General features: G+C 43.2%; 1 protein-coding gene across 7 annotated transcripts in view; it reads right to left on the bottom strand.

Annotated features, from left to right (window-relative positions):
* The window catches only part of Sts (steroid sulfatase (microsomal), isozyme S), a 167,412-nt gene that overhangs the window by 74,895 nt on the left and 78,172 nt on the right, over positions 1-14,345 (bottom strand). For 6 of the 7 annotated variants that reach the window (XM_013505578.1, XM_013505577.1, XM_005406533.2 and 3 more), the window contains 4 exons: positions 10,357-10,497; positions 9,592-9,713; positions 9,373-9,495; positions 7,226-7,649 (listed from right to left, as the gene is read on the bottom strand). In XM_013505578.1, the coding sequence (XP_013361032.1) occupies positions 7,226-7,649; positions 9,373-9,495; positions 9,592-9,713; positions 10,357-10,497 (810 nt within the window). Of the gene's footprint in view, positions 1-7,225; positions 7,650-9,372; positions 9,496-9,591; positions 9,714-10,356; positions 10,498-10,685; positions 10,750-14,345 lie in introns of those variants that run through there. The other variant, XM_005406534.2, reaches the window with a different exon arrangement.

The raw sequence follows: 14,345 nt of genomic DNA, 5'->3' as shown, positions 1-14,345 counted from the left end.
TCGATAAATAACTCCTGCAAATTTATTGCACCCCGTGCAGAAAGAGGGAACCGTCAACAGCCACATGCTTTGGTTCCAATTGTTAAAAACCCAGAAGGCAGCTTGCAGCATTACCAGCCGCACGTGACCATTGCAACCTCAGAAGAAAAGGATTTTCTTTCTGTAAAGGCAGGACCTGGAAAATGGCTAAGGCATTAGGGCTGTTGCTTTGTTTGTTTGTTTTTGTCTCGCATTTCACACACTGGAAAAGAAAGGGAAGGGAAGGAAGCCACAGTTCAGGAGAGAGCGTTCACAGTTAGTCCGGGCTGTCTTTAACTACCACTCCTCATAGCCGCAGAAGCTGAGCCCAGGGCAGGGGAACTGATCTCAAACTTCCAGAGGTCAGAACTGGCTCTGAGAGAGAGATCAGTTCCGGAGGTCCACCCTAAACACCAGCGTTTGCAGTCATTTTCCCTAAAGGTATAAGTGTCTGACCTATTCACGTGCACAACTTGCAGAAATGTACAGTGGCAGCCTCATTTCCCAGGGGAAGGCTGAGGAACCTTTATCCACACCCCAGGTGGTGGTGGCACGCTGTGGATCCTGCACGGCAAAGCGGAACACCTTTCCATAACTGTGCACTCTCAGCTGTCTGTCCTGCAGGGTGTAGTTCCTATTTCTAGGTGCGAGAAACCTCAGAGCAAAAAATGGATCCTTTGCAATGGGAAGGAAGCTAAGACATGCAAGGAGAAGAGAGGAGAGGGGAAGAAATAAGATGCGTGGTGGTGTCCACGCATACCAGCTCTCCAGGATGAATGTAATCGTTATGTAATGCAAACATGGAGTAATTAAATGTAAAGAAGTCTAAAAATATTGGAAACATAGTTGCACCTGTACTGAACATGTTCCATAGTTGTGCAAGAAAAATTGCCATTATGACCTAAGCAGTAGAGTGTAACAAGTATTTCCCAAGCATTTGTATGTACTGGTATGATAAGGTACTTTAAGGTTATTGAAAGTGCTTGGGAGAATGTGTACAAGTTGCACACAAATACTACACCCTTTTATACAAGTGGGCTGGTGGTATGTGCAGGAGATCTTGGACTCAGTTCCTCCAAAACTCCAAAGGAAAACTGTATTCTATTACTGTCAGCTCAGCGTGGAATGAGAGACTTAGTAGAAAACATCCTCCCACCTTAAATAAATAGCTTGTGGGTGCGTGAAAATTAGAAACAAATTCAGTGTCTTCTCCCATTATTGGACAATGTGATGCTTTCACAACACTTCTTAATTATTTAAAGTTTTCCCTTTCTTTCTTTCCTTGTCATCTTTTTTGCTTTTCATTTTTGTGGTCTTGGGGAATCTAATCACGCCCTTGATCATAATTAAAGCAGGTAAGAGTTCTACTACAGAGCTATACCCCAGCCTTAAACTTCTCTGAATGTGTGTGTACATACCTAGCCTGTTGCCTTTTTAATCTCCAATCTGATTGAGTTTTCCTCCTAGGAATTAACATCGATATCACCCCTGTTCCTTTCTGGCTTCAACGCTTACCTGCACTAATGAAATACTTCCAAGATCCTTTTCAAAGGACACATGATGCCAGATCACCTGTGACCCCTCATGCCCACTAACAGTGCAGCCCAGGTGCAAATGCAACATGCTAAGGTTGCAGGTGCACTGCAAATGTATTTCAGGATTTTGTCTCAGCCAAACTGTGATAGCCAACCAACAGGATGAAAGGTCATATCTCTGGATGACATATTGATCAGCTGTCATAGGTTTTAGGGAACTGTGATTAAACAAGTGATGCCTGTAGAAAAGACTATTTATCACAGAAGCATGGAAAATGGTATCACAAAAGGCATAATCATTTTATACTAATGTTAATACTAACACTCATTATCAGCATGGCTAATCCCTCTGTAATTGTGATGTCACAGTGCTTTTCTTCTGGTGGGAAGTCAGGAAGCAAGGTTCATTAAAGGGGAGAGAAGGGATGTTAGGGGGAGATGGAGATTAAAAATAGAACTGCACCCCATTTCCAAATTTGGGATTTTGTAATCCAAAGATGCTTTGCTAAAGGACACACTGAAGAGCAACTGATGCCATCCTTTATGGGGCTTAACTTCAAAGGATTAGCATTTGTTTATCTTTCAATTACCCCATCTCAAAACACTCTCACACTCACATATTGACTTACATAAACTAAGGCCCAGAGAAAAGCATATTCATGGCAAATTTCCTATCAATTGATAAATCCAATAGTTGGGTACCATAACTGATACAAATTACCTGTGTGTGTTTAAAATCATCTTATCTCTTGGAGATTTGCCCCTCTAACCCAGGGTGTCCGTAGTCTCAGGGAAAAAGACAAATGATTTCTTTAAACAATTAAACTTAAGTGTTTTCCCAATTACAAAGCCCTGTTTTCAATGAATTTATAGAGAGCAAAGGGGCCAACATATCTGGCTTTTCACAGAGCAGAATAACCAAGGCTCATCTCTCCAGGCAAGACGACATAAATCATGAATTTTGTCCTACCCGTTGGCTTGACACCTTCTGTCAATTCAGTTTTGACCTGCACTAAAGAAAATATTGTTTAATGAATAAAATCACCCTGCTACCTTCACCCACCATCACAAAAGTTCTAGTTTTCTTTCAGAATAAGCAGCGTGTTTTCCGTCACCATGGCAAAGACAATATTAATGACTCAGTGGTTTTCGCAGGTTAAACATCATTTATCCAAAAAACACTTGTGACTACCAGGGCTTCAGATTTCCTGAAACATTTGCACATATACCAAGAGACATGTTTGGGAGGAGATCAAAGACTAAATGTAGCATTATTAACATTCCAAATACACCTTCTACTAATAGCTTACTAGTAATTTTATGCAACATTTTTAATAACTTTGCACAACACTAAGTTTCATGGTGTGGAATTTTCCAATCGCGCCATGAGGTCAATGCCTGAACATTTCAGATTTGGAAACATTTCATATTTCAGATTCTCAGAGCAGGAATGCATGTAAACATTAAAACAGAGAGGAAACCCGAATAATTCCTCTAGACTTACCCAGTTCATTGGCTTTTAGTTACTTGCTTCTAGTTGAATTCTTAAAAACTCACCTGTCTTAATCAGTTGCGTAGCCAAGCAATGTGCTGTCACTGTCTCCCTAGGTTTGTTTCAAAGAACACCTCAATCAAGCAGATCATGATGGTAGCAGCTACCTAAGCTATCCTGTAGAAAAGTGAAGGCAACTTTTGACTCTGGAGGACAGAAAACTCTGCTATCAGTCACGCAGAAACCACCATTTTTCAGCCTTTCCCTATCAAGATCTGTGAAGCTGGACTAAAACTGCACAGACTGACAATTACCCCACTTTTCCACATCTCAGATTGCCCTGTTTCCTTGCCACATAAATGTCTTTTTGTTTGTTTGTTTTTTGTATTGTTTTGTTTTTGAGACAGGGTCTCACTATGTCGTGCAGGCTGGCCTTGAACTCAGTTATGTAGCCCACACTGGCCTCGAACTCAGCCTTAAATATCGTTAAGTCTTATCCTTTGGGAGGTGAATTTGAGCTTTGTTCTCTAGTGTGCCTCATGCGTAAACGTTTTCTCTGAAGATGAGGGAGTGGATGGTTACATTTTCTAAAGCATCATTTCTCTCCACCTGGAAATGCACACTTACAATCCCAGCTCCAAACCAGAGTTGACTAAATGGATCTCATTTGCGAGAATTGCAGACCAATGAAACATCTTTGGCTCATGCCCCCTGACATTCACATCTTAACATCTCCAACTAGCACCTCAGGAAGAAAGTCCTGAGTATAAATCATTCCAGTGCCACGCTGTAGGGAAAGACTATAAATTTTATAAACAAGAGCTTAAATCATTTTCCTCACTCCCTCTGACATATGCACCAAAATGTTTCTTAAATGATAATACACATAAATAAGATCCCTATTTCATGGGGGCAATGTTTTGGTTTTTTGGTCTTTTTGAGACAGAGTCTCCACTATGCAGTTCAGGCTGACCTTGAGCTCACTTGGTAGCCCAGGCTGGCCTCGAACTCACAATTATCCTCCTGCCTCAGGCTCCCAAGTGCTGGGATTATAGGCCTGTGGCACCATGCCTGGCTTCATGGGGGCAATGTTGAATGCAAAGCTTTTGGGTTGATTTTGCTATCATGGCTTACATCTAGATGTCCCCCCAAGCTCCATACACACATAGGTGAATGGATCATGGGTGTGTGATACTGGGTCATGGGTGTATAATACTAGATTTGTCCACCTTTCCTATTTAATATGTGGATTTTGGGTATTTTATCTAAGCAATGAGAAAGCAACTAAGACACTAACGGTGTCCTTGATTTGATTGGATTTTTTTTAAGCTACTGACCAACTCTCCATCCATTTCTCACATGGGATGCCAGGTCTTGCCTAAATTGTTTAGGATATTCTGACTAGTGAGACAACAAACACAAATGTGTCCCGAGATCCTTGAAAAATTGCTTTATGGACAAGGTGAGGTCACCATTGTCATGATTCTTTGGCAACCTATGAAGGTAATTTGGGCCTCTTGGGCACTATATTTGATCTATTGAATAATTCAGACAACACAGGAAGACAATTTTATCTGAGGATGGCTTTTGCCCTGTTGTCTGTAATAGTAGTATTTTCAAGCAGTGTAAATAAGAAGCATTTTATGAATGGTGTGATGGTCTACAAATGCTACTACTGTCACTCATTCTTATTATACAGTGCTCCAGTATGGATCATTGGTCTTTACACTCAGAGTCATCTATTTTGGGGGAAGAAAACATAACTCTTTCATTATAAATCAATAGCCATAGCCTCCAAAATATGGTGTGGCTAGACTATCTTGAATTTCTAGCCCTAGAAGAGATTACACAAAACTTTATATAATCAAAATACACAGGCCAGGCTTTAATATCCTATGACAATAAATTATTTTTTTTGGTTATTCTCAAAGTTCTTCTGAGGAAACTGTTAAAATGCCTTGCAATAATATACTCATATGATTAAAGCATTTCTGCCAAAACATAACACACTACCATGAGAGTTGTCTCACAATGTTATTTTTGTACAACAGGCATTAATTTCTCTGTTGTATGTTTCTGAGACATTGCTGGAGGTGGACAATAATACAAAGATGTCCAGGTGTCTCCAGAAAATTAGTCACCCCATGACCTAACTACCTCTGACTATGCCCCATCAGCTCAACACTGTCCCACTGGGCACCGAGTGTCCACCATGCTGGCCAGAGGAAGCAACCAACAATATTCAAACCATAGCAGACATTCAACTCATGAGCATGTAGTTCTTAGACCTGTATAAAATACTTTCTCACTCCACAGAGCTGTGTACAAAATAGACCCTGTGGTTTATCTATTGCAAAATCAGTGATGTGAAGGATGTGGTCATCATAGCTGCACGACCACATAAACAGGTTCCTTCCACTGTCTCTTATAACTACAAAAACAATGGTCGAGGGAACAGTTACCCACTTTTGATTTCCAAAAGAAGATTCTTTATGCACACAAGATGTTGATGAGAGAACACAAACACTTTTCAAACCAGGAAGTGACATCATCACTTCAGGAACTGCTACCCACTCTTGATTTCCAAAAGAACTCTGTATGCACACAAGATGTTGAGGAGGGAACACAAACACTTCCATACCAGGAAGTGACATCATCACTTCCGGAGTGAGTCATGTTCTACCATTCTCATCAGCCCATAACTATATAGTACTCCTATGCCTTAAAAATGCATATATTCTGTTTTCTCTCCAGATTTCTGGCTCTTACCACAAACTTCCATCATAGTAACTTACCTTTCATTACTTGATTTTATACTTCTGCATCACCCAATTTAACTCTCGTCAACATTATGGCTCTATGTCTTTTACCATTTTTATATCATGCAAGTATCTCTGAAATTTTCCAGAAAGTTGCTATGAAGACCAAAGTTCCAATTTTCAGCTAAAATTTCTATTTCTCTTTAATTTTGTGGAGCAGACAATGAACCCAGGGACTTGCTAGTGCTGAGACTCCCTTGAGTCTCCAACTCTGCTTCTCTGTAAAGTACTCTCCTCTAAGTTACAAATGGAAAAAAATAAAAATATTTGTCCAGTTACTTCTTTGGAATAGCAATTGTTCATATATAGCCCCTTCAGCCTACCTATTTAAATATATTTATTTGGCTTCATCTTGATTATCAATATGATTTGCTTGGGAAATGTCCAGCAAATTAGTACATTTCCAGATACGTCAGTGAGGGCTCTAACTGTGGCAACGAATTTATCCATTAATGAGTTCCTAGCCTAATGGACTTAGTAAGAGAGGGGTCTGATTAGATGAAGTAGGACACTGGGGGCATGGTTTTGAAGGTGTGTTTTGTCTCATATCCCTTTGTCTGTGACTTCCTACCTTTTTATCTGCTTCCTGCCTGCCACGAGGTGAGCAGCTTTGTTCTACCACACCTTTCCACCACGATGCTTCAGCCTCAACACACATCCAGAGTCATGGACTGAACCAACCACAGACTAAAACCTCTGAGACTATGAGCAGAAATTGATCTTTCCTTCCCTATATTGAATTTTGCAGGTATTTTATTACAGTGACAGAAAACTCTATGGATTGTATAATATAATATAGGTATCTGTCTATATAACTCATAGTTTTGTCTATTTCTCCATTGACAGGTATTTCATTTGCTAAATGCAACCCTCAGAACTATGGGATAAAAGCTATCTCAGAGATCCCACAGAAATAATCCACTTTAGCCAGTTTACTCACAGAAATTTTTTGGCTCAAAGGTTAGCCTAAAATATTCTGGATCATTCCATGTGTTTTACACTCCATGGGCAAACTCTGGGGCTTAGTAAAGGCCATTATTTTTCTTCACCAGTTTGCTGTGCTGAAGATTAATGACCAGGGTGATATAGGACCCTGTGATAGGCAGATGTTTTTCATGGAATTGCCTTAGAACTACAGGATGTGAGGGATAGGCAAAGCCACTTGAACCAGAGCCTCATAGCTTCATAATTACTTTAAATGTGGTCCCTGTCATTCCCTGACTCCCTTCTGCAGACAGTCTGATGAGAGACACCTATTCAGCATGGAAGGTATAAGGTGATTTCAGTAAGCATATGGTTCTTCCACCTCCCTTGGGAATAAGCAAGATTCCTTTATCAGGAGTAGAAAAGGTGACACCCACCGTCGTATAAACCCAGTCGCCTCCAGCGTCAGCCTCTGGGTGAGGTTGTCAAAGGACATGGGCTGCTGGCTGATCTCATAGTTCTGCATCAGGAAGCAGTTCAAGGGCCGGAAGTAATGAAGGAAACACAGGAAAAGGATAAGGATCAGGCCCGCCAGGAGGAAGAGGATGATAAAGACACCAACGGGTACGAGGATCAGCCTCAGGAAGCGGAGCATAGCCAGTGTGAACATGGTGACCCCTATGAGCTGCAGGGGAAAGAACACCAGTTCCCTGTAGGCCGTAGAGAAGACGGTGCCTTCCCCAGATTTGCAGTCCCTCAAGTTGGTTGTAGGGAGACCGTAGAAGTAATCGAAGCCATGGCGTAAAGGGTGGTGGCAAAAATCGGTTGTGTTGTGACAGTTTATTCCAAGGTGCCATTTCCCTGAGGATACAAATGGATGAGACCTTTTAGTGCCAGTAAATGCCCTGGCTGGAAGTCAAGCTTCTAATTCCACACCCCAGAACACATGTCCTGCCCACCTACTTTACAGCCCAAGGTTCCCACTCACAGACCCACATAGGTTATCATGTTTTATTCCACAAATGCCAAGTTATTAGCCATGCACTCCAGCAGAAAAAAAAACAAACAACAACAAAAAACAAATCTGCAATTCTGTGAAAGACACCCAAATAAAACAAAGCAAACCAAAACTTTAGTATAAAATCACCTAAACACATTAACAGGCACAAAAGTGTAGGAAAACACTAGTAGATTTTTTTTGGAGACATGCACTTAGACAAAGTATGACAAAATGTGCCATAGTTTGGATACCCAATGAACTATGTGTTAAAGTTGCTTCTCAGCTTGGCACTGTTTAGAGGTGGTAGAACCTTTAAGAGGCGGGGCCTACTGACAGGAAGTGAGGTCATTGGGGAGAGGATGGCTTTGAAAGGGATTGTGGGACTCAGCCTCTTCTTCTTGCTCTCTTCTACTTCCTGGTCATGAAGTGAGAGGTTTTGCTTCACCATGCCCTCCCACCACGATCAGTGACCACAGTATCAAACCATGGGGCTAACCAACTGTGTACTGAAACTTCTGAAACTGTGAGCTAAATAAACCTTCTCTCTTTATAACTTGATTACTTCAGGTGTTTGGCACAGTGACAAAGAGCGGAATACATGTCATTATATTTTTGAAAAGTAAAATGAAAATCTTTCATCAACAGCAAGCTGTGTATGTGTACTTTCGGAAGCTCTCTGTGTGAACATCTAGTTGTCTGTTTATGTGTCTATCATTTTTCTCATCTATGTTCTGTTTAGCTTATCCATCCATCCATCTATCCATCCATCCATCAGTCCATCCATCCATTCTTCTATCTGTCTCTGTATGTATGTATGACTTATTTCATCTATCTATGATCTGTTTATCCTACTCACTTATCATGGTCATAATCTCTCTCATCTATCATATAGCCATCCAACATCTCTTCTGTAATTATTCCTTTCATCTCTCTACCCAACTTTCCATCTCTCTACCCGGCATCCATCTATCATTCTCTATCTATCTGTCTATCAATCTATCTATCTTCACATCTATGGTCTCTCCATCCATCCACCCATTCAAATGATCTATGTGTGTATCTACATATATATGATCTCTCCATCTATCCATGCCTCCATATATCCATTCATCCATCCATCCATCCACCCATCCATCCATCCATACACTCAAATGATCAATGTATGTATATATCTATGATTTCTCCATCCATCCACCCATCCATCCATCCATCCATCCATCCATCCATCTGCCTATCCACCCAATGATCTACCTATCCATCATCTTTCTTTCTTTCTTTCTTTCTTTCTTTCTTTCTTTCTTTCTTTCTTTCTTTCTTTCTACCATCTGTTATCAATTTATATCATTTATCTTCCTATCACCTGTTCATTAATCCTTTCCTTGATCTGTCCATTCATACTGCCATCTATTACCATTTATCTCTCCATCTCTCTTACACACACACACACACGAACACAGTTCTATATAGCCAAAGAGTGCAGAGCATTTTGTCCTCACTTAGTGGTATGTGAAGTTTATCAGTGACATCACTCTAAGGTTGCCCAAGTCTCTTGCTAGCCTTGCCCAGGTCCTCCCTGTCTCATACCAATCAGTGCTGTGGAGTAGCCCTGGTCCCTCAGAAGTCTGGCAAATGTCACCTCACTGGTGGGAAGTCCTCCAGAAGAAGCTGTGAATAAGTAAACTCCCATCCGGGTGAGCGCTGCCATTCCTGAAGCAAGAAAAATCCACCTTTAAGAACCAGCAGAACACTGGCCCCGGAGGTCCTCCAGAGGAGGACGATAGGCAGACACACACAGTAGGTTACCTAAGCGGATGGGGTACCGGCCCGTCATGAAGGATGCCCGGCTGGGTGTGCACAGGGGTGACGCTGCCAGGTGTTGTGTGAGTTTCACTCCCCCACTAGCCAGTGTGTCAATGTTGGGAGTCCTGGAATGAGAGAACCATGTCGTTTAGGATGGACTTCAACAGTCCAAGTGGTTACTCACATCACGAACTCCAACTCTAACAGAGGAAAATAGCTACTCATCTGTCCCCACCCATGCCCTCTGGGGGACCTCAGTGCTCAGTCTCTCCATCTCTGGGTTACAAGAGAGGGACCGAGTCCTACCCATGTGTTACAGCTAGTAGAGAGGGTGGAGCTGTGACTGAGTCACACTTCGCCCTTGCTGTCCTCCCCATGACCTTGGGGCCCCCCAAAGGTTTAGATAATTCATCTCTTTCAACCACATCCAAAGAGAAGCCAATGTCCGTCTCTCTGCCTCACTCCCACAAATCCCCAGGGAAGAACGAGGACTCAGCATCTCCATGGATCAACACCAGCCATTACCACCCCACAGCACTGGTATTAATTTAGTCTGCATTATCTTTTTTGTGTAATGAAGCTCCCTACCCAATTATCTTTATGTCATCGTTTCCCCATTATTGCAAGAGAAAACCAAGCTCGTCTCAAATACTTCTGTTTTATGGAGGACTTTCAACGTTTTCATGTGGTGTCCCTGCATTGATCACCTGCGGAGACCATGGTCAGCACCCACAGCCGTGTGTTCATCCAGCAGCTGCATTTCCCTACCTGAGCGTCTTGTTCCCATAGCACCCCAGATCTCCCACGCCAAGGTCGTCAGCCATCAACAGGACGAAGTTTGGCCTCAGTGCTGGCTGGCTCTCGGCTTCCCACAGAAGCACCAACAGGAGGAGACTGACCTTCATCTTCCTGCAGAGGGCAAGGAGACAAAAGGGAGTTGAGCATACTGGTTTCTCCAGCTCTTCTCTCAGAGCCTCTTCTGTCTGGCAGAAACTTTGGAAGAACACATTCTTACACCCCACCTCCTCCAGACAGAATGAACTTGAAAGACACTTGGGTCTAAGAAATGGCAAGAATACAAAGGCATTATCATCTACCTCCTGGGCATTTGTTTCCAAAACATATGGTTCCTTCTCAGTGATTAGCCATGACCTCTCTGTTCCAGCCTGTACGAAAATGGAGGTTCTATTTAGAAAAATGAAAATACTGTCACTTCCCATCAGCCCTTTATTGAAGGCTGGTTCCTTCTTGAGCTAAAAGTTTGCTCTTTGAACCCTGGCAAGACAGGTCCTTTGTTAAGAATAAACCTGCAATGTCATAGTCTTTCTAAAGTGAACTATGAGCTTGGGTTTAGAAAGTTTTGAAAAGGGAAATGTGTACCCCCTTTCCAACTGAAAGTGCATGACTTCCCAGCCTCGGGGAGCTCTGAGTGCTGCCCCGTGTGCCAAGGAGAGGGACTCACCCGTCATCTATGCCCGCTGTCTCCACGCACACTCACCTAGTGGCATTTCATGCCTTGTAAAGATAACAGGCTGGAGGAATTTGCTGGGAGGAGCGTAACTTGACGCCCACAGACATTGCTAATGAATATGCATCAAGGAAGGCGGTGCTTATGCAAAATAGCAGCTAGGCTCAGCGTAGCGCCTGCCCGCCCTCCTCATCGCTGCCCATGCATGTGTTTAACTGCCAACAGGTTAGACTCAAGGACCTGTGTCACTTTCCCTTTGACAGATGCACACTGGGGAAGCCAGAGAAGACCTTTCTACAACCAGTGGATCAGCAACAGACAGAGAAGAGAGCTGGCATTTGGGATGGACTAGGAATATAATGGGTGGGCCTCAACAGAGCTGTGGGAATAGGTAGCCGCCTGGAGGATCCCACTCCGCAGCCCTCCCTGGAGGTTTACACCATGCATGCCTCAGAACATGGCCTGGCACTGCAGCAGAACACACTTGGAAAGGCCATTCTCAACCACATCATTCATTGAAAGCTATTCGTACAAGGGCTGATCCAAACATACGGTGTATGCTTAAATTTTTTATAAAAGCTATTATAGTAACAGGCACACTGACATGAATTCCTCTCAAAATCTTTCCATCACATCCAACACACTCGTCCCTTCCTTGTTGGTACTTTCTGAAGCAGTTCTGCAAGTCCTCTTTCCTGAGTGTCTTTACCAGGTGTGGTCAAAAATGCGGCAGATGCTGCTGCCAAGTGTCATGCAAGAGGGAGTAGGCTCATTAAAAAAATAACAAAGTCCTCATCCACATTTGTCAGTGGATCTGGCATTATGTGACTTCCGGCTCTTCCCCAAAGTTAAAATGACCATGAAAGGCCAACATTTTGAATACATTCAGGACATTGAGACAGCCAGGACAGTGCAACTAAAGACCCTGAGGGAAGAGTCCTCCAGATCTGCTGCAGAAAGTGCCAAGAACGATAGATGAGTGTGTTCTGTGCCAGAGGGAGGATTCTGAGGGGGATTCATGGCAGTGTGTCTTTTAGTGTAACACATGTTAAAAGTTTAAACATTTATCGTATGTTGTGACCACACCTGGTATGTTGGCTTACATGCCACTTTTGGAACTTCGCAGGTGGGATTAAAGATACTGAGATGAGGAAATTTTCTGGGCTTATCCAGTAGGGCCAATGCAATCCCAGAGGTCTTTACTAAAGAGATGCAGAGGGATGAAGTTGTTTCCCCCGTATCCTCTTTTGTGCATGTCTTCACTTAGTCTTTTCCTCTCCTCTCCTCTCCTCTCCCCACTTTCCCTCCCCTCCCCCCTCCCCTCTTCTTCTCTTCTCTCCTCTCCTCTCCTCCCACTTCTCTCTTCTCTTTTCTGTTTCAGTACTGGGAATGGGACACAGGGCACTCCTCCATGCTAAGCCAGCACTTCCCCATTGAGCTCCATCCCAAGGCTTTTTTCTTTATTTTGAGACACCGTCTCACTGAGGTGCTAAGGTGGCCTCAAATGTTCAGCCTTCTTGCTTCAGCCTCCTGAGGAGCTGGGATTACAGGTATGCATCATCTGTCCAACATCGAATTAGCTGCAGATTTCACAACTTGGGGTCTCTTTTCATGAGGGTGTCTCCACTAAAGAATCCCTCTGCCTCTTGCTAGGAGCATAGACCCTTCTGGCCAGTACCATTCTAGCATCAGAGGGGCTTCTTGGAATTCCACTGGGTCTGAGTCAAGGTAACTAACAGTCCTTACAAATTCTGTCCAGTGGTTCTCTTGGCTACTGAATGACATTACCATTTTCCAAGGCTCTGTAGCATGCCTCTTACTCCTGTAGTTTCTTACCAGAAGCAGCAACAGAGTGAAGGCGGTCTGTCCAATGGACCCCACACCCGCTATCCATTCCATTTCTGAAGCAGAACGTTTTGCTTATGTATGCTTCCTTTGCTTCCACATTAAGTATTTATAAGCCCTCCATGCTGAGGCCATAGGCAATTTCCTTCTGTAGCTCTCCCCCATGGCCCTGTGAGTAAATAAATATTCACTAAAATTGTTTAATTGAGCCTCTGTGAAGGAGTACATACATACCAATTAGACAGCTAGGGAAATGAGGTACATTTCAGGCTCTGGACTGCATGGAAGCAAGAATTCTTAACTTCTGCACTATTGGCATTTGGGACGGACGGCCCACTTTAGGAGCACCTTTCCTGGGAACTCTAGAAAAATGAGCAGCATTGCTGGCCTCCACCCTCTAGAGGACAGTAGTATGTTTCCACCTAGCAATGATAGCCAAAGGTGCCTCTAGACTCTACTGACCATCCCTTGAAGCAGAAAAAGGGCAAACCCACACTCTATTGCGTACAATCCCATTGCAGCAAAAGAAGAAGCTTCCCTGAGAAAGCAAATGCTTGAAACCAAAAGGAGGTCTCTGTCAACTACTTTTGTCTGAGTCCAAAGAGCAGCACCTTTTCTTAGCAGATCCTATAAGCCTGGTTTATCCAGTTACCAAATCCCAGTTGCTGCACCGTAGCTCTCTGACTGTGAAATATTCTGAAGACCATGAGCTCTTTTTTTCTTTAAAAATTAGGGCATCACTATGGAATATGCAAATGATGAAACATGGTATAAGTGAAATATAAAGTATTTGATCTTTTAAAAAACAAAATGGGAAACGTGAGAAGCTCCATGATGACAAGTATGCAGGTATTTCCTCCACACATACTTTAGGAATCATAGAGAAACACGTGTCCCTCTCCCATGGAATGCCTCATCGTAGTTGTCTTGGCACTTTTACTGTTAGATTCTCAAACTTGTAAAGTGATTAACAGTGAATGTAAGTTAGTGTGGCGGATTGACAGCTGGTGGTCTACTTAAAACACCCAGCTGAACTGAGTAAGCATGGTGTTGTGCATGGGAGGCCCACTGGAGGACTGTTGCCAGCAGCGTCAGAGGCAGAACTGGAGAAGAAGCAGTTAGGCTGTTGGGAGCTAAGAAAGGCTGCTGGGAGCTGGTAGAAGCTGTAAGGAGCTGTTGGTTTTCTTGGAGGAGTTTGTCATGCTGGCTCTTGGGATGAACTTGGCTGTTTTCATTCTCTGAGGAGCTCAGAACCATGTTGGCACTGAGAACAGCTTTGGTTCATTTTGGGGGAGCTCTGGTCCTCACTCTGAGCATTGCTTCCTGGCTCCAGACAGAAAGATGGTGTACTATTCAGTCTCCTTGAGAAGTTTGTCACGTTGGCTTTGCTGATGGGAACTCGGCTGTCCTGACCATTGGAAGAGCACGGGACCTCACTGTTGCT

The sequence above is a fragment of the Chinchilla lanigera genome, unplaced genomic scaffold, assembly GCF_000276665.1.
Source record: "Chinchilla lanigera isolate Chin_1 unplaced genomic scaffold, ChiLan1.0 scaffold00098, whole genome shotgun sequence".
Lineage (NCBI taxonomy): Eukaryota > Metazoa > Chordata > Mammalia > Rodentia > Chinchillidae > Chinchilla > Chinchilla lanigera.
The sequence above is the reverse complement of the archived record's forward strand: the minus strand, read 5'-3'. Positions and strand labels throughout refer to the sequence as shown.